Genomic DNA, 23932 nt, shown 5'->3' on the forward strand with positions numbered 1-23932 from the left:
CCTTTCAATTATTCACTTTCATCTTCCCCACTAATGCTGCAGGTAGTCATCACTTAAATTTGCATGCTGGTCAGGGAGACTTTATAGTTTTCAATGCCTCAATTGAATTATGGCCCAAAAGCCTTTGAAAACCACTGGTGTAACGTGTCAAAACAACCATAAGCTAAAAGATCCATGAGAAATTAAGTGGTTTTGCTGAAATATGGTAGTAGTGATTAGTGTTTTTGTGATTGAACTGGATGCCATTCCTCAAAATTTACCTAGTTACATTATGGGCTCAAAGCTTTGCTTTACGAGTTGCTGTACAATTTGTGTGCCTACTCAGTTTGGCAGTGTGGAAGGAGTATTTGCTGCTGAATGCCTACATAATTGTCCATTTTGACTTGCTTTTAATATAATTTTTTTATCGGTTTCATTTGAGGCCGATCTTTCAGCCTTGCAAGCACCGTATTTTGTTTTCTAATTCATATTTTTTCAGCATTTTCTCCAAAATGTCAATTTTGAATACAGAATAGCTTGCATGATTATGAAGTGATGAAGGTATTTCCTGAATGACTCAAATTACTATTGATAAAATAAATGCAACAAGTATCTAGAAGAAACAGTTGTCAGGTTTATAGTGCTTTTATCAGTCAGTGAGTTATACCAGTTTTATGGCCAAAGCCAAAAGGTGTCGGTTCAAGATGCACTTATTTAAAAATTTTATTAGTCGGTTGGGAGTTATTGAAATGCGTAGCACAAGACATTTTTTAATGAAGTGCCACTGAGATACAATGGGCAGGGGATTGGTGGGTGGAATTGAAGTATGCTGTCTGATTTTCTATCTTGATATGCCACAAATTGGTCATTTGCCTTCATTTTGCTGTCATTGTACATTTTTAATCACCTTATAAATTATTAAATCTGAAGATCAAATGCTCTTCCCTGGAAATTTTTCCCAGCATATATTTCCATTGCTATTCACTGGCCTCCTTTGTCTGCTAAATAAATTTAAAATATTAAAGAAACGTATTATTCCAGTTAACCTAAAACACCTGAGTAGGCTGCTTGGTAATTAATAATTGTCCTAATTGGGCTGAAATATGGGGAAAGAATCGGGATCAAAAGATTAATTAAGCCACTTGAGTAGAGGTTATCACTTGGTATACCAGAGGCCTTCTAGATAATTTTGTTTAAAATAGAAAAGATAAAACCTTGGCTTACTTTCTAGTATTATTCTCACTATGTTGCAATAATAGCACTTATACATTACCCAATCTCTAATGGTATTAGGAATAGGAAAAGTTAAAATTTCTTGGAATTTTATTGATATACATTAGGAAAGTGTAAAAAAAATTGTAGATATTGTTGCACTTTTAGGTATTTAGGAGTTAAATGTATGCCATGTAATAAACCTTTGGTGAATATAATAAATCTTCAGATTACTTAAATAAAAAATTCAAATAGAGCTTTTTCACTCCATCTTCTTTCAACATGTGCACCCATTATCCTGGGTGGGTATTTAACCTCCCTTCCTAGGACTAGTGCTGGCCACTCCCTTACCCCTCTGGTACATATTTTTCAGAAGTAATGGAGAAAAGGCAGTTATGAAAGAGATTAAAAAATTATCTGTTGGCCAGAATTCATTCAGTTAATTTGATGTTGAATGATGTCAAGAAGTTACAGGTATTACATCTCTTGAGCCACATTCACATTTATACGTAGAAAACATGAATAGCTATATTGAGGAGTACCAGGTTATTATGGAACAATCAAAGAAAATGTAAGGGTTTTACATTTTGTGTCTTAATGGATATGTGTGAATCAGATGGCATAGTAACATGCATCACATTACAATTGACCTGTGATTTCTTTTTGACTCGAGTTAGATGTACTTTCCTTTTTTTTATCAGTTGTAATATTAAGAAGACAAAGGTGTTGAATTGATGTTATCAGGTAGTATAAATACTTAGAAGAAATAGGATCAGGATTTCTGAAAAAAAGTTGTTTTTTCCAATTTTTAGTGGCTTGCACAAATTTGGAGCAATTTAAATGCTTAAGAAAATAATGTAAAATTACACAATGTGAATAATCTTAAACTTACATGTAATGGCTGATGTCATACCATTGGAAAGTTCTCCATGTTATTTTCCATTATTAGTTATTAATCATGTAAACAAAGCTCCTGACAGTGATGAAGTAAAGTGATGTACTCCACATGCTCTTTAGTAATATCTATTTCCAATATCATCACCAAAATATGTATAGGTTAGATGTGTGTAATATAATTCCTTGCACTAAGAGGCTGATTTATGGGGCGTAGCATTCAAATGCAATTATGCATAACAAATTGTATCGTTGTACGACTAAATTGTGATTTGTTGGTTAATAGTAATGGACACAACTGCAGTCATCATATTGTTTTGAGTTTAATATCCTCATATCCTTTGGTATTAATTCGAGTTTTTGCTGTTAAATTTTTTTGTGTAAGATGGACATTGAAGAAAATATTAGTATTTTTATGTACATGTAACCTCTTACCTACTTTCTTTCTTCTAATTGTCACGTATATTTGTGAATGCATTCTAAATTTTGGAGCTAGGAATCTTTGTTACTTGTGCAGCAAGTCTTTCAATATCTTATGAAAGTTTAAAAGAGATGGCATAATGCTTTCGTAAAGATCCATCAGAGTATTAATTCCTCGAAACATTTTAATGCCCTACAATCGACTGCGTAGTGTAGCGCACACATCCCATAAATTTGTTGCATTCATTTTTAAGTGAACAAGTTGTGTACCTCCAATATTTTGGTGATTTGGCTTACTTCCTCTTTAAGAAAGTTCCCATTCTCTGCCTTCTCAATATTTTAAGCTTCATAAAAGCTTATGTTAGTATCAGTTACTAATAACCATGTTTATTGCCGAGTAGTTAGTTTTGTTTACCAAGTTGAAGCTGAGACTTTATTTTTCATTATTTAATCTTCATATGTTTTAGTTGTTGGGCTTAACTGCACCAATTGTTTGTGTCTTGTCTTTTGTTCCGACTGACTAACCATGTAGCCGTATTCATGGAGTGGTTCCCAGCAGCGGCTCTACAGAGACGTGTGGGAGCCATCTTGCAAGGTGGGTTTACACCCCCTGCCACTTTCTTCATTTTCCTTTCTCTGTATGAAACTTGCCTTTCTCTTTAGCTAACTAATCCACTTTTAATTTGGCTACAATCATAGGTATTGCGCTCATGTTAGACATGTGCTATAGCATCGACAATAGGCATATATTATTTGGGAAATTTATGGTACGGTATCATTAACTGTAGGAGATTAAATTTATTGGCTACTGACTGGTAAAAGTTAATATTCTTACATGAGGAAAGCGAAGTTTGCTTTATCCCTGTCATCTTTTTAGGAGGTAGTAATAAAGCCCTAATTCATTATTATTCACATCACAAACTAAACATGTTAGAATAATTTGTATCTTATATGCAACAGGTAAATGCTTGTACTTAGAATGGTTAGTTTTTTCTTAGAGCATTTTATCATCATGCTTAAATAATTGATGTGTGTAGATAATTAATATGCATATGTTGTTGGAACTAAATTGTAAATCACTGTCAGTTTGCATGTATGGTCTTTGTAGTAACTTGGATATTTGATTGGTTTCTTTTTATTAGCAGTTGAAATACTTTTTACCTTAACCTTTTAGTTTTAAGAATTTCTCAGATAAATGCTGAGAACTTTTCATTGACTTATATAATTTATTTGAGAATTTGTTTGTTTCAAATTTCTTACTCTGAGATAAACTATTGTTAATGTTGTAATTGGTCCTTGTTAGCTTGAAATTAATGTACTGAGCACAGTAGTAATTTGGCATTGTTTTATCAATGGTAGATATGTCATTAAAACTTTCCCATCTTTGAAATCAGTAATTCAAAGACAGGGGAGTCAATTATTTTCAGTTATATCCTCATAATTTTGTTTTTCATTGATAATTAACCTTTTTTCTATTGATTCTCATTGTTAAGGCTGATTATTTTTATCAAACTCAATGAATGTTCAATTTGTAAAGCACACGCTTCTATATGTTTTGTGCTTACTGGTAAATATTCGAGGGCATGTGATTATTAGCTTTTAAATAATCGTAACCTAAGTTTCGTTCATAGATAATGCCTCTATGCACTATCATACCTAGTACTTAAAATCCAGGTTATGCATTTCATTAAATCAGGTGTCATGTGTAAAACTGTTTGTTCAAACTGTAACTGTCAAATTGTAAATTTCCTATTATCAACTATAATTGGAGGAAAATGCATGGCTGTGGTTATTTATTAGGATTTATATTTACTTCCTTGATTAACATAATATTTAAATGTCCCTTACCTTAGGGATGAACTCATTGTTGTTTATTCTGTGCACCTAATATTTGTGGATAGAAAATGTAAAAGATAGGAGGGTATTGTGCTTACACACCCTCCTCCATGCACCCCATAGGATCTAGACTACCCTTTCATATTTCTTTTCAAAATTTAGGGTGTTAAAACTCCACTTCAGAAATCTGTGTTGTTTGACAACTTTCCCTCATAATTGTGTGAGTATGACATAGACGCTTCCTACTGGATGATCATTTTTATACTTAATTTTTTAGCTCATTTTTACTTTTGAAAAAAATGGGCTAATTCATTCCAGTGGAGTCCTGCTATAATAAGAATGGCATAAGAGGAGATCCTCAGTATGACGAATAATGCCTAAGGGACAGCATATTTCCCTGCGACTAACTTGTAAATTAAATCAGTAATAGTGAGCAATACATGTTTCACCCACAGTGGTTTTTCTATATTATGAGTGAATTATCATATGTTTTAACCAGAAAATTGTTAATTTGAGTCCATATTTTATGGCCATCACACATTTTCTGCTTTGGTAGTATTCGCATTTGTAATTTCTAGACCCACGTGCTTTTTAGATTTGTTTTCCATGGGTCTTCATTTCGGTCAGACTATGGAACTGTCATTACATTTAAATGGATGAAAATTCTGGGCTGGTGGGCATCAGAAAATGAATTTTGTAATACATTTTGTTATGAGAGATGAGCTGCTGGATGAGGTAAAATAAGCTGAATCAGCAGTAGAGGTGGGCTTCTAATTAATATGAAAGCTAAGTATATTGTTTAGAGATTTCAAATGCTTTGATGGCCTTGATCAGATAAAAAGTATATATGGGTAGACTGCAAGTTAAGATCCCAATTAAGAGGATATTGAAAAGAATAATGTACTATTTATTTATATGAATGTAATGAAAGATTACTTTTGCAACCTTCTTAATGATGAAACCTGTGCTGGACAATGGGTACTGAATGGTGATGATTGTTCTGTATGATTGTGAAGTTCAGAAAAAAGTTCTGTGCCCACTCATAAGATCCACCCCTCATGTTACTTTTCACTTAAAATAGAGGTTGGCGACAATATGAACAATGGATTATTTCAATATTTGTATATTTTTCTTTGGTAATTGCCAGTCGGAAAATGATAATGCTAAAGAATTACCTAGATTTGGCATTTGATCCCAGTTTTAATGAAAATATTAAACAAATGGATTATGGTGTAGTGAAATCATCATTGAAAATAATTGGATATTTTAAGGGTTGTGGATACTTGTTTTATGGATATACCACTTTTCCATCTTTCTGTTGCTCTTTCTGGATATTAGTTTTAAAAAAATTGGAGGATATAATTCTGTTCCAATCTGTTGCTAAGTTCAAAAATTTTAAGCCACAAGATATTGGCCCTTAATACTTATTAAACCAGTTTTAGTACTACTAAATAAGGTGTATTTATTTTCATGACATCATAAGGAACTCTTTAGTATCAGCGCTGCACTGCATTACCTGTCAATGCAAGTTTTGCCTAAAAGATGAGCTGTGATTTTGCACCCTTTGGTTGACAGTTGATTTTTAGCATTTCATTTCAGTGAACAACTGATTTTTGAAATAATATTTATTTTACTGGCTTTGATTTCTTGAATCTATCTGCCATATTAATGCATCAAATTGAGATTTGGTTTGAAAAATTAATTACACTATTATTATTGCCTTGAGAATGCAATGGAATGCAATGACCAAAATCATGAGTAAATATCACTTTAAATTTCATTAAATTTAATTGCAGCCATTAATATTATTCCCATACATTTATCCGTATTTTGGTAGTAATAATTTGATAAACCATAATTACTAGTGGTGAACATTTAGATTAATTTTAGTATATCAGCACTTGATTCATGCATACACATAATCAGCACACACATATATTTGGTTCAAAATTTAACCTACTACATTTTAGGATGTGTGAAGCTTAATTTTTGTTGGTTTCTGGTTCTGGTGAATTGAATAAGTGAATAAGATTCAGCTGAAATTGTAAATTGATCACGTATGTGCCAAATCTCTCTAATGCTGAATTCCAAAGCTGGAGGAAAATAATAATTGTGTTAGTTTTTGCAAATAATATCTAACTTTAAATAGTCTGGAACATTATCATGACTATTTTCTAAGATAAGTTATTTGCCATCCCTAAAACATATATGTTTCTATAAGCCATGATTTCTTTGCATCTAGTGATCATATAAACTTTACCAATGATTGATGGAATAATTTACTGTATTGATACTTCAAAGCACATCATAATGATCAGTGTTAGCATATTGTTTGAAGGAAACTGAAGAATATTTTGTATGAGATATATGGACTATTATTGACATGGTTATTTAATTTCAACACACACAAAGCTCATGCAATGTCATTGCTACTTCGGTGATTTTTTCCAACCATTTTCTATAAACTATTATCATTATTTATCTATTCAATGTAATGGAAAGAGGCCGCGTGCAATCCTAGATTTATGAAATAGAAGAGAGTATTGAGAGTCAAATGCCAATAAAGAACCCAACTACTAGCAAAAACCTTTTTCAGACATAGATTGACTTCATTCTTGTGTGTGGTCAGAAAAGAAAGATTTCGTTTGTAGAGTGATGTAGCAGTGTCATGCATGTATTAGGAAAATAGGTCACTTGCCATTAGCCATTGGTTATAATTTTGAAATAGAAGCTGATGGTTTTGCAAATATTTTTGGAAAAAAATTAAATAAACATCTTTTGAGGCATACTATGTAGTAAGGAGTTGTCATTTAAGCACTCAGCAGGTAGCAATTAATTTTTAATTGTACAGCTGGGCATTTTTTGATTATTAATTTTTAAAATTTTATTTGAAAATAATAAAATAAATTACTCTTAATTTGTTTCGTGCATAAATTGTTGCCTAAAAGAGTGAATCTACATTGCTTTTTTGTTATTGCCCGCAAGATATATTATAGTTAGGGTAATTAGGATTTAAACTAAATTAGGTTATCATCTTAAAGCATCTACTTTAAATGCATAACTGTTAACAATTAGCATAGTGAGGTACTAGTTATTCAGATCATAAATGTTTCTGATTCTGGAAATCACTTCTGACTGACTTAACTGACATTTTTTTGAAATCATACCACAGTACATATTTTACCTAGTAAATTATGTGTACTTTTTACCTTTATTGCTCGTTTACTTGAATTGATTTTTAATTACTGGGTAAGAATGTGTGTTATACTTTTACAATTTTATTAACACCAAACTAGAGACAATATCTAAATGGTTTGGAGTATATAACAGGGGTCTCGTCTTATTATTTAAATTTCAATAATTGGTCAGTTAGGAAATTTTATCTTCTGACCGCATTGTCTTCACATTTTCCACATTTCATTGTTATGACCTAAAATTTAAATGTATTCTCTTACAGTTTAAGAAATGAAACTTTAACGTCAAAAAAGTAATTGTCTTATTCCTTTCTTATTTACATAAGTCTATGGAAATGAAATGTGAGAATAATTGAAACAAATGGTTGGCATTGATATTACAATTAGTATAAAATGAAGCTTACAAACACAGAAGTTATTTTGAGCATCAAAAATGTGATGGTATGGATTTGAAATTTGATGAGTTCAGATCTTATTTTTACATAGCTAAATGTATTTAAAGACAGTTTATTTACTCTAAGAAATCAGATGTCATAAATTTCATCAAAATTCTATTACATGTAATTAATTTATTTATTTTAATCAGTGCTACAGGTGATAAATGCTTGTTTGCACCATATATGTGGAAATGTATAATTTTTAAAGAATTAAAATTTGAATAATGTGCTATATTAACCGTATAACTCTGCTACTTCATGGAAGCTAATGCCCAATGCCTCAAAAATAAATTATTTCCAAACTCAACCGAAATTGATCGCATGCACCTTACAGTTAAATCAAATTCTCTTGTTATAAAAATGTTACGCCCGTGTTCTGAATAATGGTAAATGTGGTAGAAATCCTATGATCCTACATGGAAGGAGTATTAATTTAGAAGTGTTCATAGCTAATGATCTGTAGGAAGGAATGTTATTTTTGCCTTTGAAATTGATTCAAGGTTTGGGTAAAACCAAATGCACTACTGATGGTAATAGCTGTTGGTTAATTTCTATTTGAAATTAATATTTTTATCATACTGTGCTTGGGCATCCTGAAAAAACCTGCTAATAAATGGAAAAGTTTAAATTTGTCTTTAGTATTTCAGGAGCTGATGTATTGTCGGAATACTTAAATTTATTGGTTAATAAGCTTCTGATTGTGGTTTTAACATTGAATATGGAAAGAGACATGTGTGCAATGTGGCTTAATATGCTTCAATTAATGAAATTTGAATATTGTTGCGGTGTAATACATTGTACACAGTAATATGTATTGAGCTTTTCACTTGAATTAATGAAATTGGATTGGTTTATAAGCTTGTAAAAAGTGCACCAATTAATATAACGCTCAATAAAATGCATTGCAAGTATGTAAAAGTTCCATAATCACAGGTTTTGCATGGTGTATAGCATGACAGCATTTAATGGTGCTAATTATACTATTTCAAAGTGTAAGTTATTTTAATTCACTTTTTTCCATATGAGACGAAAATTTCTAGCATTGAAGGGGTATATAAGAAATTCAATTTTAAGGTGGAAGTAGATGAATGATGCACAAATAATCAATTTTTAGAATTAATTCAATTAAAAAAATATATGCATATTTATCATTCTTCTCTAAAAAATCTTGCTTAAAGTAAGGTGTCTATTATTGAATGCATTTTTATTAAAAATATGCATTTTGTCAGGAAAAATTTATTGTGCTGGTTGGAAATGTAAAGAAATCTGATTTTGCACCACAGTATTGTAGTCTCAATTGTTAAATTTAATTTCCATTTTTATTTAATTTTTCTCAATCAGTAACTGCAAATTAAATTTCAACTGTAATGACTAATTTTTTTCATTATCCCTGTAATAGTGATCAAGCTATATTCCATCTGAAGATGTTCCCTGCTACTTCTATGAGTTTATTTAATGTTGATTATATTGTTTATTAGGATATAACTGAGATAATAGCAAATTGTGCCAGCACTCATTGGGGAGACCGCAAGGAGGGACTTGTTGGGCTTCAGCTGTACTTTCAAAATGGAAATCTTCTCTCTGGTTCTGAGTTGAAGAAAATCATAGAAATATTTACGAAAATGTTCATGGACACACACACCAAGGTAAGTTTATGGTTAATGCATTTTAATTCAACTGAACTGGTTACTTGTTTGGTTATCCAGAAGTCACCGGTTTGAGTTTTTCATGTAGAATAGCCATAAAAATGTATAACAATTATTAAGTACTGCAAGACAACAAACTTTTAAATCTTTATGCGGTCACAATTGAAGTTATTTCTTTACACTTAAATATTAATTTTCTCTTTTAACTTATCACCTATGCTAAAAAATAATATTAAAACATCGTTCTAGGTATTTAGTTTGTTCCTGGACACCCTGAATGAGCTTGTGGCAAGTCATAACAGCGATCTCCATGATTGGTTGTATGTTCTTTTAACTCGCTTGTTAAATAAACTTGGGACTGACCTCCTTAGCTCTACTCAAAATAAAATTCACAAGTCTTTGGAGATTGTTCGGTAAGTAAATTGTTTGCTTTGTCTGAAGAGAATCTGATATTGTTTATAAAATCACGTTTTTTCAAAGCTTCTCTTTTCTAATGGATCATTTTTTTATTTTATTTATAGTGACTCTTTCCCTTATGATCTTCAAATGAATGTAGTTCTTCGTTTTCTTGTGGACCAAACCCAAACACCTAATGCCAAAGTCAAAGTTGCCATGTTAACTTATCTAGCACGTCTAGCTGCCTGTATGGAGCCAACAGACTATAGTTTTATCAGTGGGGGATGTATGTCATCTGGTGGTAAGTCATTGTCTTTCATTGTTTGGACATTAAATACTTCTCTTTCTATCATTTTTATGGAATATCCCAATATATGAAATAATTAAATAGCATTAATTTATTCTCAAAAACTCTTTGTATAACTATCCGTAAACTATATATGTATATAATCTCACTTTAAAGTAGATTGAATGAGTTATATTTGTATTTTTGAATAAGGTTGTAGATTAAGATTTATGGCTTGACAATTTTTATTTATACATTCGTCAGATTTTGGTGTGATGTCATGGAAGTTCATCATTAGGAGAAAACAAATTTTCATGTTTTCACAGGTTTATTTTTAACATACAAATGCTTTGCACATTATAAATAAATCTGTAGAAAAGTGCAAATTTGTTTTTCTCGTAATTTTTATTTGGGCCAAAATTGAAATTATATTATTTGAATTTAAATGGTACTTTCTTTCTTTCTTTTTTTTCTTTCTTTACTTTCTAAACTTTCAACAATATACAACTTTCTACTATATTTTTGAATTTTTAATTCACCGATGAATATTTGGCAGTATCTCTGTCTAATCATCTCTATCAGTGGAATTTGAAATTTTAATTACTACTTTGAAATTCATTCATGATTCAGTTGGTTAAACCTTAAGTAATAAGTACAGGTTTACTTCAAATCAAGTTCTATTGTATTTTAAATCAATTTTTTAATAATTATTCAAGCCATTATTTTATATATTCAATTTGAAAAATGGTAACTAGCTTACTTTTTCAAATTGCTTTGCATGATTGGCCCAATTCATCATTTCTAATTTGAAAGTGATTGATGTTTTAGCTGCACCATTTTCTTAATAAAATGTTTACGGGTCTTTCTTCATAATAGTTTTCTAGATGCATCACATATTTGAAATCATAGGCACAGAAGTCATTATTTTGAAAGTAACTCAGTATTTATGTATCGCATTTGATTATCATCAATCAAGTGCACAATTTTTTGTACTTAATAGCTAAGAATGTTCTGATTGCACATTTAGGTGTCGATAATGGAGTAACAAAAATTTGAATTAAATTCTGTTTTGCATTCAAATCTTAATTGGACATTAATTTAATACTTCGATGGAAACAGAGTACATTTAAAATGATTTACCATGATTCTGATGTCATGGCATTGAGTGTCCCTTACTACCAGTTGTTATTGTTTTAATTTAACTTTGGCTAACAATAAGCCACCACCAATTTTTGACCTCCAGCAGTTCTCACAAAGGGAACAGAATTGGTAAATATTTATACTAGATGCAAGGTATCTTCTTAAGTGAATATTTCTTTTGTAATAGAATTAGGTGAATCAATAATTTGATTAAAAACCTCTGTTTGGAAAATTTTGTTTGAAACTTTTAATTTACTCACTAACAGGCCAAACTAAAGATACTAGCACAATGACACGATTGGCATTGGTGAAAATGATAGGATGGACCTCGGAGTCAAAGTCATCACCACATGAGGTTAGAAAGGCAGCCCAAGCAGCTGTTGTTGCCCTCTTTGATCTGAATGCACCTGAAGTGACTATGGTTCTATCACAGTTACCTAAGGAGTTCCAGGTAATTTAAATTGTATTTCAAGATGATTAATATGTATTATGCTTGTAAAATAATAATTACAGTGAAGTGATGGATGAATAGCTTATAACTGTAAATTAGTCAAAAGTGATCCATACTGATGATTGGTGTTTTTTATTATTTAAATAGTGCTCTTACTAATTAAAGATAATATGAATGGAGTAAAAATATACTTAAAAAGATGAGCCTTTACTAGCAAAACTAATAACAATCGAGTATCCCAGAAAGGTAAAAGATTTTGCAAATACATACAGAACCATCACTTTCACGTTTGCTGGGGATAAAGTTTTTTTATGTTGCAGAAAGCATCTTAATTATACTAGTAAGTTTCTTGTAAAATTTATTGTGAAATATTCAATTCCCCAAAGCAAATATTCTGGCTATTTCCATTTCCGTTCCCGGGCATTAATAGTTTTTCTACCACCAAAACCCAGTCTTTTATTTGGCACCATTTTAAATCCAGACCAACATAGCACTTCTTTGATTGGAAAGTCTCATTATAGCTCTTATCATCTTTTGAAATGAAATGAGGATGAAGTCGTCCTTCATGTATGTGTTCTCCTTTTATGGACTATATGCGGAATATTCTGAGAAAAGCTTAGTTGATGATTAGAGGCTCTACGTAATGTAATTGACAGGGTATTGGATTTTTGATCATGCATGGACTACCAAATGCCCATGTGGTCGTCCGCGATGAGAAAATAATTTCCTATGAACAACGTGAGGGTATACTTGCCTAGTAGGACTTGCGCTATTTTGTCCTATATACATGTCCTCTCTTTGAAGTGAACCCTGTAATTAACTCGATTTTTTTTACCAGTGTACTTCTATGATAAAGTGCATATTATATTAGTTCACCTGTGTGGAAGTACTATATTCTGTTTTTTTTCTCACTAAAGGAAAAATAGTGAGGGCTTTTGTTGCTTTTGTGGATGCAATTGATCTGCGATGCTTATGACCACACTTATTACTTACTAGGTAGTCCGTGGTGCTCTTTTAATGTGGAGTTAAAAGTAGGGCTAGGGAAATATTTACTTTTCTTAAATGTATGTAGGTTTTGCAAGCGTCCCATGGCCTGAAGGTGTGCTGAGTTGTCTTTGGTCCCTCATAGCCTTATTTTTTTCCAAACTCCAACAGATAAGTAATGGCATATAGGAGGAACAGTTTAAATTATGTTTGCTATTTTGATATTTGTAAAATATTTATTGGTAAAATTAAATGTTGAATTCCACCCTTCATAGTTTTGAATGTTTTCTCTGTCCAGGAAACAGCATCACAAGTTGTTCAAAACCACCTGAGGAGGAGTAGCACAAGTGGAGGTAGTGGTGTGGCTGAAGGCTCTGCATCTCCACCAGTTGTAACATCTCCCCGTATGCCAGGCTCCCCTCTCCATGCCCACAATGCTCAACATGTACACCACCACAATCCTAGTCACCTCCCTTCATCTCCTCAGACTCCAAGATCCAAAAGAGATTTAGCTGGCATCCATGATGATGAAAACTTGAACCCAGATGAAGTCTACCGGTAAGCTAACGGAAATATGTTAATATACAATAAAACCCCTTTATACTTTTCTAGGGACCCTCGAAGAAAGTGTTAATTGTGGGAAAAGGGGAATTTTCACTCTTACATGCTTATTTACTGGAGTAAAGATGAAATAAGTAACAGGCCAGTAAGAGGTTGGAAATGGGTCAATTTCTTTCTCAAATGATAGTTGTGGGGACAAGGGTAATTTTTTATTTGAGTGTGGGGATTTATTTCATTTATTGTTGTGACTAATTAAGTAACAATATTAAAAAAATGGGGGTATTGAGATTATGCGGTGGCTAATGTACAGGCCTCCCACCGAGAGGGTCTGGGTTCAAATCCTGGAGAAAACAAATGTTTTTCAGCAGTATCCCAATCCTTACTTGAGGTGCTTTGTGGAGAGCCCTTAAGTGTGCATATGACGTCCATCAGATGGGACATTAAACTGTGGACCCTTTGGCACCTTTCGTTAAGAGTAGGCTTATGCCATGCCGGGTTTCTCTCCACCCTTCCTCTCCTATCCATCTGTAATGGCGCAAATGACCTTAGCTGTCGGTCGCCTACCATGAAAACAACTACTACTACAAAAAATGATGTAGCTCATTAAATGTCATGGATACACTAATATTTGCAGAATTTGTGTTATGAACAAAATCTGTACTTTTCTAAGGTGATTAATCTTTTATTAAAAGATTTTGGTTATTGAAATAAACATAATGATCAACTTTTTGCTAGGTCACTGAGGAAAACAACAGCAGAAATTCAGAATTACAGCTTTGAGGCTGGCAAAGGAGACCGAGAATCTAGTATTGGGCCAATGTCAATAGGTAATGAAGACCGCCTCGGGGAAGAAAGAAGCTTGGCAGATATTGGAGACAATAGCATAAGCAATTCAGTAAGTTGAGTATATTACTGTTAACATTAAATAAATGATAACAAAGGTATGCTCTTAAATATATTAGTGGGATCTTAGATATAAATTAAGTTTTTGCATCACTGTGGGTTTTACCAAAATTTTTTAGGAATATCAAACCATTTGGAAATTGTATTGAATAAAACCATCCATCAATTCCAATGCTTCCTTTCAATTTTCAGTACTGGTGATTGAAAAATTGGAAATAAACATTGTCTAAAATCATACTTTCATGAAAGACTTTCCCATCCTAATTCTTAGAAAGGCTTACGGAATATTCAGGATCCCACAGATTCTTAATATTTTCATCTTGGATACTTAAATTATGATCTACAGATCACCATTGTTTATTTATCATTATTATTTGTAAAGTGTGTATTGATTGACAGTGATAAAAATGTAATGCAATTACTTGAAATCATTGGAATTATTTAATAATACAAGTAACATACATCCCAAAAATACATAATATACGAGGATGGCCAAGAAGTAAGCTTTTGCGTTTGGCCTAACATGGCGATGGATGGGGCCAACATCTTGGTGTCTAAACGTCCCTAAACTTATTATGCATCCTGCTGTGATAGTGTAAAGGCTGTTGTTCTTCTACTTTGAAAATGAAAATGTTTGTAAATGTTGTCGGCCAGAAAGATCACAGCAGATGTTTTTGGGATGCTAAGGGTGTGTTTCTGGTCGAATTCCTTGAAAACGGCTCAACAATTAACTCAGATAGATTGAAATAAACTAAGGTGGGCAATACAAAAAAGTGTCGGGTAAAACTGAGCTCAAAAGTTTTATTTTTTCACGACAATGCACATCTATGCATGGTTAATCCTACCCGAGAGCTCTTGGATAGCTTTGGATGGGAGGTGTATGATCACCTGCTGTACAGTCCAGATGTGGCACTGAGTAATTCACATCTTTCCAGTGATGAAGACATGGCTTGCAACTCAGTGCTTTGACAGTGATGCAGAATTGCTTATTGGTGTAAACAAATGGTTAAATTGTGAGGCAGCAGATTTCTTTGGAGACAGAATTGAAAAGCTTGTGAATTCATCATGATAAATGCCTCAATTTGAATGACGACTTTGAATAAAAATAGTTTTAAGAATGTGCCTCTCAAATATATATGATAAAACTTTGTCTTGTCAATAGGTTCATATTATATTTCAAAAAATTAATTACTTTCTGGACAGTCAATGTATATTTCATAATTTAATGCAAAACTTTGACACCTAGATATTATGAATTCATATGGTTTACAAATATGCAATTTTGCAAATGTGGTAACAATAAATTCTTTAATTTTGCCAAATTTCATGAATGATATTGGTTTTTTCAATCTGTAGCAGGGATCAGGGCACTCCTCTTCATTATCCTCACCAACAAGACTACCTAGCTTTAATGGAATAGACAAGAGTTCAACTTCTCCTGCTGATAGTGGGGGTGGTGGATCTTTTGATGCAATTGCTTCTCCAGAGAATGGTTTCAGTCCCAGAGGTATGTTGTACATATTAACAAGGTTTATATAATCTGGAAAACTTGTATGAAATCAAATCATTGACTACATAAATGGGTCTGTTATCTAACTGGAAAACCTGAAAAAGTCTTGGATTTTTATTTGGGTTTTAGAATACTAGGAAAAGTATTGGAATTTAGGAAAAATTTTTGGAAAAATTGTTCTTGAGTCTGAATCGAGAGTTAACCTTTTCAGAATATGCTACAAAACTTGTCTGTTTTTTACATAGGATGGATGAGTAATTAATTTTTCCTCAGGTTTTTTTAGTTTATCTCTGAAACTATAAATCCTTAGGTAATTTTAATGATGACAATTAGTAAAAAAAAATTTCTCATTAATTATTTTGAATTAAATAAATTTTTTTACCATAATTATTCATTTCAGGAGTGAAATCAATTTCTCATAAAATAGTCTGCCCTGTTATGATGTACTTGTCATATTCCTCCTTCAAATCTCATAATTTGTATTCAAAATTAACTTTGTTTACTTATTTTTAGGCAGTCATCTGCAGGTTGGCCTAGATGATTCAGAGAGCTTGAGAAGGGTAATAGAAGCCCTCTCTTGGACTGGAAATGGAACAGATGGTGTTGTTGAACTAGATGGTTCTAAAGATGTTGACAATGTCAAAGGAAATATAAGGTCAGAGGCTGATAAGAAAGCTGCACTTACCCAGCTGATACGGATCATTCGGGATGGAAGTACGCTGGCTGTAATGGATCATTTTAAGTGAGTCTTGCCCAACTCTTCTTGGAAAATCTAATGATATCATACACTATCATTATTTTTCACATAACCCCTATTTTAATTTGTGACTACAGTTACTTACCTCCCTTTCTGCTACCCATCCAACAGCATAAATTTTGCTAACATCTGTCAAACAATCTATTCCTGAATTGAAATATTTCTGCTGTTGACTGAGACACTTATTAATTTTGAATCTGCTTAGCTTTTGGATGCCTTGTTGAGAAAAATAATGTTTTGATTAATTTCGAATGGCCCTTTTTAACTGTCAAAGCAAGGAACCATGCTTGCTGTTAGAGATACTTACTTAGAAATACTTAATCAAAAATATTCAAATTATAAAAATTGTATCCCTTCCAAAAATTTTCATACCAACTGCTCCTATGGCGCACAACGCTTTAGTCAGCCTCCAGAACTGCTGTTACCAGAGAGATACATTTTTTTAAGCAATGCAAGTGTAGAATGGCTCATATATTTTCATGTATTGTACCTCTAATGAGTGTGGCCAAAGCTCTGTGGTTTCTCATTGCCACCTAGATTTTGATTTGGTAGCATCATTCTATTCCATAGAAACCATTTCATGTGGCATTCCTTAGTGAGTGAAATAATATACCTCATTGTATCATGCCATCTTCTTTTTAACATACCACTAAAATTGTACATTTGCATATCCTTTGCCAGGAATTGAATATCTAAGTCATATATAATGCAAAAAAATTCATCATGAGGTTCTACTCTTTCAAAAGCAGTTTTGTTATTTTTTTGCTATCATCCCTTATATTATCAACTATAAACATTACGTTAAGGTTTTTCTGTTATTTGTCTGTTGAGTTTCAGTTTGCAGTCCTGGTTAAATCCATGGAGTGTATACTAAACTTCATGGTAAAAATCCCTGAAGTAGCTTAATATACATTATTTCAGCAGTTGAGAATCAAAATTCATCACCAAAGCATTAGAAAGCATCTGCTAATTAAAAAACCAAATTTTAGTAGAACTTGGATAGAAAAATGTAGGTAATAATTGCTAAAACAATATTGATAGAAACATCGTTGAATGAAATGAAAAGTGGTATAAATATCTCATTTTTGTGATACATCATATAACCCTGGGGAATTGAAGTAATTTTTGCTGAGGTGTGACAGAATTTTAGAATTCCCCACAATAAAGCCTCTATTAGCATTTCCACTTTTTTATCTAACGTTGTTACATTTCATGGTTGTTTTTCCAGCCACAATTTTACATTTTCACTTCATTCCAGGAAACAGTGAACATATTTCACAGATTTGGTTGTGTTATTCCAGAGTCCATTGACCTCTATTGTGGAGTGTTTACACATTTAGCCAAAGATATATTTGCCTCATCAGAGAAAAACTACAATTACACTGATAGATTCTTTCTTAAATCTTTTGTAATTTATTTTTATATGCTGAAGTGGTGGTATGTTAATATGTAATGCAGCCACTAGGAATGAGAAATTGCAATGAGGCTTATTTTAGTGAAACTATATCCTTTCTTAAAACAAGTCAGAAAATGAATTCTCTTGAAAGTTTCTGAAGTGAAGCCCTGTGCTTGTAAGAACAATATTTCATGTTTGATTAGTCTATTGCTCAATATATTCTGCAGTATATTAGGAAGGGCCATGATAGGCACAACTTCAATTAGTAAGGGAAACTTCTACATCCTGCTACGTTTTTGAAAACAATGACCATGGCATGCCAAAGGTCATTGTATATGTTCCATGATTTAATTTTTTATGATTTTTTTAGTTGAGCAAGGTGTGTAAATGTGGATATTGGATCATAAAAATTCAGTAGTGTCCAAAGTTCATGGAAATGATGCCCTTAAATTTTGTGTGCATGTTTATGATCTACTTTCAATATGAATGCAGCAATATTCACCAATAGCCTAAAATGTGCTATCTGGTGTGTTTTCAGTAACCACGCACGCACATTAATAGTAGAGGAAAAGGAAAAAGTATGCTCAAAGAATATCCACTGTCCCTATTAAGAAAATCATCTATCAAGTACAACTAACAAGCATTAAATGTTTTCTGATTTCAAGACCCAAGAGAATGGCCATTATGGTGCCACATTTGATTTTTTCATTTAGTAATCCAGTGTGTTCAAACTTCAAGTACATTTAATCTCTTTACTATACATTAATTTTCTCTATTTGGCAATAAACATCATAATGATTACAGGCCAGTTCTGCGGCTACTTTTGGAGCAGATGGGAGGGGAAGGTGCTGTCCGTGCCTTGGCTTTGGGGGCTCTCGGTGAAATGTTGAGCAAGCGTTCGTTTGCTGCTGCATTTGCACAATATGTTGAGCTACTCATAACTAAGGTCTTGTTTGCTCACAAGGATGCTGATAAGGATGTGAGTGTATTGAAATTCTAATGCCATGCTTTAATTGTAAACTTTTTCAAACACAGGGGACAAATACATTTTGACTTAATTTTCAGGTGGTGCGAGCAGCTGAGTCATGTGCTGGCGCAATGGCTGCGATCATGCCTGCTGATGCCGTAGTATTAGTGCTTAACTTGTTGATTAAAACAGAAGATTTTCCAGTTAATCAAGCAGCTATTAAGATGTTGACCAGACTTGTGGAACAGAGGGGACATGTAGTGATAGAGCCTCTTCTTCCCCAAATAATGCCAGGCCTTGTTAAAGTGAGTATTTCATTGTTTAATAAGTCCAGCATGATACGGGATGATTTTCTAGTATTAGCCTTCTGTAATGAATCTAAACGTTGAGTTGTTCAGTCATTTAGGTGTAGGTTCTCTGTAATTTATAAGATTGAAATTGTATGGAATAGCTATTAATTATAAATGGATACCATGGAATATGGAGATACTTATTTTGTGAATGAATTGCTACAATTTTGCTGACATTATTTCGTGGTTAATTTCAGGCTTGGAGGGGGAGCCAAAGCAAACAGGTTGACTATTCTGATTTTGCATGATTTCAAATAATATAGTATGAAAAGTTCAATTTTTTAAACATATTTGAATAACGTTCAATATATATATGCAATTTGATTTCTTTTGGGATTTTTTAATAATACTCAAAGAAAATATTCAATTGCCATTCCACTTTTATGCATAATTTCAAGTATTAATATTCATCTCACATGATGTGTATTTTCTGCCTGGGATATGTGGGACATTTTACCTTGCATTAATGACAAGTTTCAACTGACGAATGAGTAGGACTGCAGTATATACACTTGTATGCGAGGCTATAGTATGAGTGATTCTTTGTTTAAAAATCTTAAGTGCACTTAGATTAAATGTGTAGATATGTGTATTGAGCAAGAATGAAGGAGGTTAAAGAGTGACATCACCTTATTGTAAGGATAAAGGCTTTACTATTGGTTAATAACTCCCACCGCCCCAGCTTGAGCAGTAAAATGTATAGTGGCATAAGTAAGCTGCAACTTATCCTATCCTCCTGAGTCTGAATATTTTGTATCTAAGTCTGTGGAATGATAGATCTCAAGTGTGGAATTAAATTTGCAAATACGTGGAATGATTTTTAAAAAGAGATTTTTGACATTTTGTTCCAGCACTGGCTTCATTCCACAGCAATGGAATTCAATAATTCGTGATGAATCTGGCCAAAATGCGATTACATACTAGGGAAGCTAAACTTAACAGGAAACTTTCCTTGATACCCGTTGTTTTGGTTCCTTCAGTGGAAAACATGCACATCGCAGGTCATCCAGAATTTTAATTGTTTGTGTTCATGTACCAGGCAATCATGTGAACTGCATTCTTTCCATCATTTACCAATGCTTAGTTAATATGCTCGGAAAACCTTTTTGTGATGATAAGTAAGGCATAATAAGTAACTGATTAAAAGTGATGTGATCCAGCACTCCAATGGTAATGGGTCAATAAGATTAATTTGTATAAAAAAAGTGTTGCAAGTATTGTCAAATAATTTTTTTACTCTTAAACTAGCCCCCCTCAACAATACAAGAATGTCAGCCTTCTTTTAACTCAAAATTCTTGGCCAAATGCATCATTTTTTTAATGCTTCTTGCTTGTTGAATGAAAGCACTTTCAAAAGTTAAATTATTTGGCATACCCGATTGTGTGTTTTATATACGTAGACTTGTGCAAAATGGCTTTTGTGGAAAATAGTAAATCATGTTAGTGGTACAATTTATTCTCTTTCCCATTGCTTAAAATGTGTTGCTATTCTCCCAAATTGTTGAAATCACCTTACTTTTTGCCTAAGCTATCATAATTATTTGGCAGGCATATGACAATGAGGAGAGCAGTGTGAGGAAGTCTGCTGTTTTCTGCATGGTGGCGATACATGTGGCAGTTGGAGAGGAGGTGTTGGCGCCACACCTGACCGCCCTTAATGGCTCAAAGATGAAGTTGCTACATCTCTATATCAGAAAAGCACAGCAACAAAGTCAGGGCAGTTCTCATGGACATTCGAGGGGGACAAGAAGTGGCAGTTCAGGAGGAGGTGGTGATGGTGCAGGCACTGGCTCCGAGTCTTCAAGCGCCTCCTCACCCAAGCACACTCCAACATAAGGCATTTGCAGCTGCATGTGTGCTTTCAAAGAGTTTCCCTTAACACATTCCCGAGTGCTGGCTCTCAGGGAGTTATGATTTTTGGATGATTTTAAAAGAAAAAAAACCTAAAGAAAATCAAGGCCCTCATTTAAAAGAGTGGATATTTCTCCCGGGGCATCGCTCTTCTCAGTGTTGTGAAGTGCCTCCTTTAGATTGCTCTCAGCGTGCAAGATATTCCGTTGGATATATCCATTTGGGAGTTATATATATGCAAATGATGCATTGAGGCATCAAATTTTTTAGAACTGCAATCCTAAACTTTGGCCCTTGGATGGGCTGTCGGTAGAATGTGATGGTGAAGATGCCGTGTGTTATTGCGCTTGTGCGTGTATGTTTTGTGTGTGTGTTCTAATAGATTGATGTAATTGTGAAGCCTGAGTATGGCAAGTGTTGGATATTGGCTCGTTATGACTTTAAGAGCTTTTTTTTGGCTTGTTAGGCATGATTAAATAAGGTGGGATCAACTATGGAGGCTAGGGTTTAAATGAAAAATGGCTCTTTTTACTAGTCTTGCATTTTGCCTGTTCAAATAATTTTTCTTGATTATCATCAAGCATGTTGTTTACCTGCTGGCTAATTATGTTTTTATACTAGAGAATTTGCCTCGGAAGTTATCCTAACTCTTGTTGACATTTACTATTGAATTCTTTGATGGTATGAAAGCCCTCTCATAACAATAAAAATTCACTGGTGCATAATTGGTGAAGGTTATAAGTTAACATCTCCAGATGTGTCCACGAGAATGTGATGCTATGTAAATTATCATTGTGTGGCCTTAGAAGCCTTGGCATAGTTGTGAGAATGTGTGGGTATTTGTGAAAGATATAAGAGGTTAAGGATTTGTATGTTTTTAAATCAAGCAACATTAATACATTCATGCTGCCATTTCTGAAGAGAGCACTCACTCATGGTGTTGATCATATAATTCCCCTAGTCTCACTTTTAATGGACATTGGTGTGGTTAATTCCAGTGAACTAAAAGGTGCTGTTGTAAAACCCCCTTACCTCCCTTGTATATTATAATGTCTGATTTATTTATCTGCCTGTCCACCATCACATTAATTTCTTTGAATACCAAGTCTCAGAGTAAATTGTATGGTAATGGGTGGTATCATGGACCTAGATAAGTTTAAAATGAAATAATTGTGTTTACCGTTTTTTTTTTGTAACCTAAGGTCTAAATACGATTTATGGAAGATTTTGGCTTCCTTAAAAGTGACTTTGGAAAAAATGTACATTGAAGTATGTAAAGAATTCCAAGCACAGAACAGTAAATAACTTTCTTAAAAGTTGGCCATGGAAAACACGTTATATACCAATATTAACTCTCCATGTTTTAAAATGACATGTTGACATTCTTTTATTTTGTAAAAATTTTATTTATGAAAATTTTTATTATACCCATGTTCTTTTCATATTCATGTGTCATTTCATTTTTACATTATAAGCATTTTATGTTGACCGTAATTTGTGCTGTTTTCAATGAAATCAGTGAATTCTGTGAGTGTGTCTATCTGTAATTTGAAAACTTAAGAGCTACTTCATGTATGAAGTAAGGCTAAATCAATATACTTACTGCATATGTTAATAAAATGCCAATAAATGCAAAATAATTTTTAAAGTTGTTAAAATCATTGTGATACTCTGCTTAAAATGAGGTATTGTATAAGTGAGTGTTCGTTGTTTATGTTATAAAATGTTCCAAAGGTTGTGCAGTTAATTAACAATAATAGAAGTTTGTAATTGGCAATTATGAAGTTCATAACTATAAGTTTCTACCTACCTTGATTGTGGCAATCATGAGAGTTGTGTGGCATGGATTTTTTGTATTAAAAAATTAAGTTGTCATTTTTAACAAGATAATGAAAACATGGTCTGCAGCTATGCAGACATATCTAGGAAATTTCGTTACCTTTATTTGAAAATAGTTCATAAAATATCCTTTTGAGAGCTTTTTTTTACGAATATACTATATAAGTAACTCATCTGCATTAAAATTTATTTAGAATGGAAATACCATTGATTCTTAGAGTTTAATTCTGAGAAAAAAAATAATTTAAAAAAATGAAATTGGTGAAACATTATTTTGAGTAGTAAATTGCTTAAGTACGCTTCTGTGCCATTTGGTAAAAGAGTTCAGTCTTCTGGTGAATTTCAAATTAATTTGATTATTTTACTTGGCATTTGTCAAATGATCAATACTAATTTGCATAAACATGATACCTTCGATAAATTTGTAACATTACAACCAAGAAAGATTCTTATGACAGATTGTGTGCTGTATGATAATTTTACATTGTTCTGCTTTATTCATCAACTAATATATATGTTCAATTCTCTTAATTACTAAGAGATTACCATTTATTCCCAGAGATAAGATATGTAATTGTGTTGTTTGCTGGTGCTAGTGGAATGTGTGTAATAAACTGGTGAGCATATGATACAATTCATTTGCTCCCTGATATATTTCCCGATTGCCTATGTTTACAATGTGTGTAATCTGTCCCTGGGATTGAAGATTTGAAATCGAATATCATTGGAGATTCTCATTCACATTCTCCTTATTTGAATTAATAATCAAAGGTTTGACTCTACTCCTTAGTTCTAAAATGATCTAAGTTACTTATGGTTGCCCCATTTTGTTTATGTGTTATAATATGTGCCACTGTTTATTCTTTTGATTTTAATTTCTGTAAATTGATTGAAACTCAAAATATTAACACTCAATTCTTGAT

The 23932-nt window shown here is 32.7% G+C and overlaps 1 protein-coding gene across 13 annotated transcripts in view; it reads left to right on the forward strand.

Annotated features, from left to right (window-relative positions):
- The window catches only part of chb (chromosome bows), a 228678-nt gene extending 204798 nt beyond the window's left edge, over positions 1–23880 (forward strand). For 11 of the 13 annotated variants that reach the window (XM_071592444.1, XM_071592453.1, XM_071592485.1 and 8 more), the window contains 13 exons: positions 3038–3100; positions 9451–9618; positions 9868–10031; positions 10140–10315; positions 11707–11891; positions 13174–13433; positions 14172–14331; positions 15696–15846; positions 16363–16591; positions 18807–18981; positions 19068–19274; positions 19517–19543; positions 20868–23880. In XM_071592444.1, coding sequence (XP_071448545.1) covers positions 3038–3100; positions 9451–9618; positions 9868–10031; positions 10140–10315; positions 11707–11891; positions 13174–13433; positions 14172–14331; positions 15696–15846; positions 16363–16591; positions 18807–18981; positions 19068–19274; positions 19517–19543; positions 20868–21155 — 2253 coding nt within the window. In that variant the 3' untranslated portion in view covers positions 21156–23880. The remainder of the gene's footprint in view (positions 1–3037; positions 3101–9450; positions 9619–9867; positions 10032–10139; positions 10316–11706; positions 11892–13173; positions 13434–14171; positions 14332–15695; positions 15847–16362; positions 16592–18806; positions 18982–19067; positions 19275–19516; positions 19544–20867) is intronic. The other 2 variants (XM_071592462.1, XM_071592469.1) reach the window with 2 other exon arrangements.
- Positions 23881–23932: the final 52 nt, after the last annotated feature.

The sequence above is a fragment of the Hetaerina americana genome, unplaced genomic scaffold (assembly GCF_022747635.1).
Source record: "Hetaerina americana unplaced genomic scaffold, ioHetAmer1.1.p SCAF_1, whole genome shotgun sequence".
NCBI lineage: Eukaryota > Metazoa > Arthropoda > Insecta > Odonata > Calopterygidae > Hetaerina > Hetaerina americana.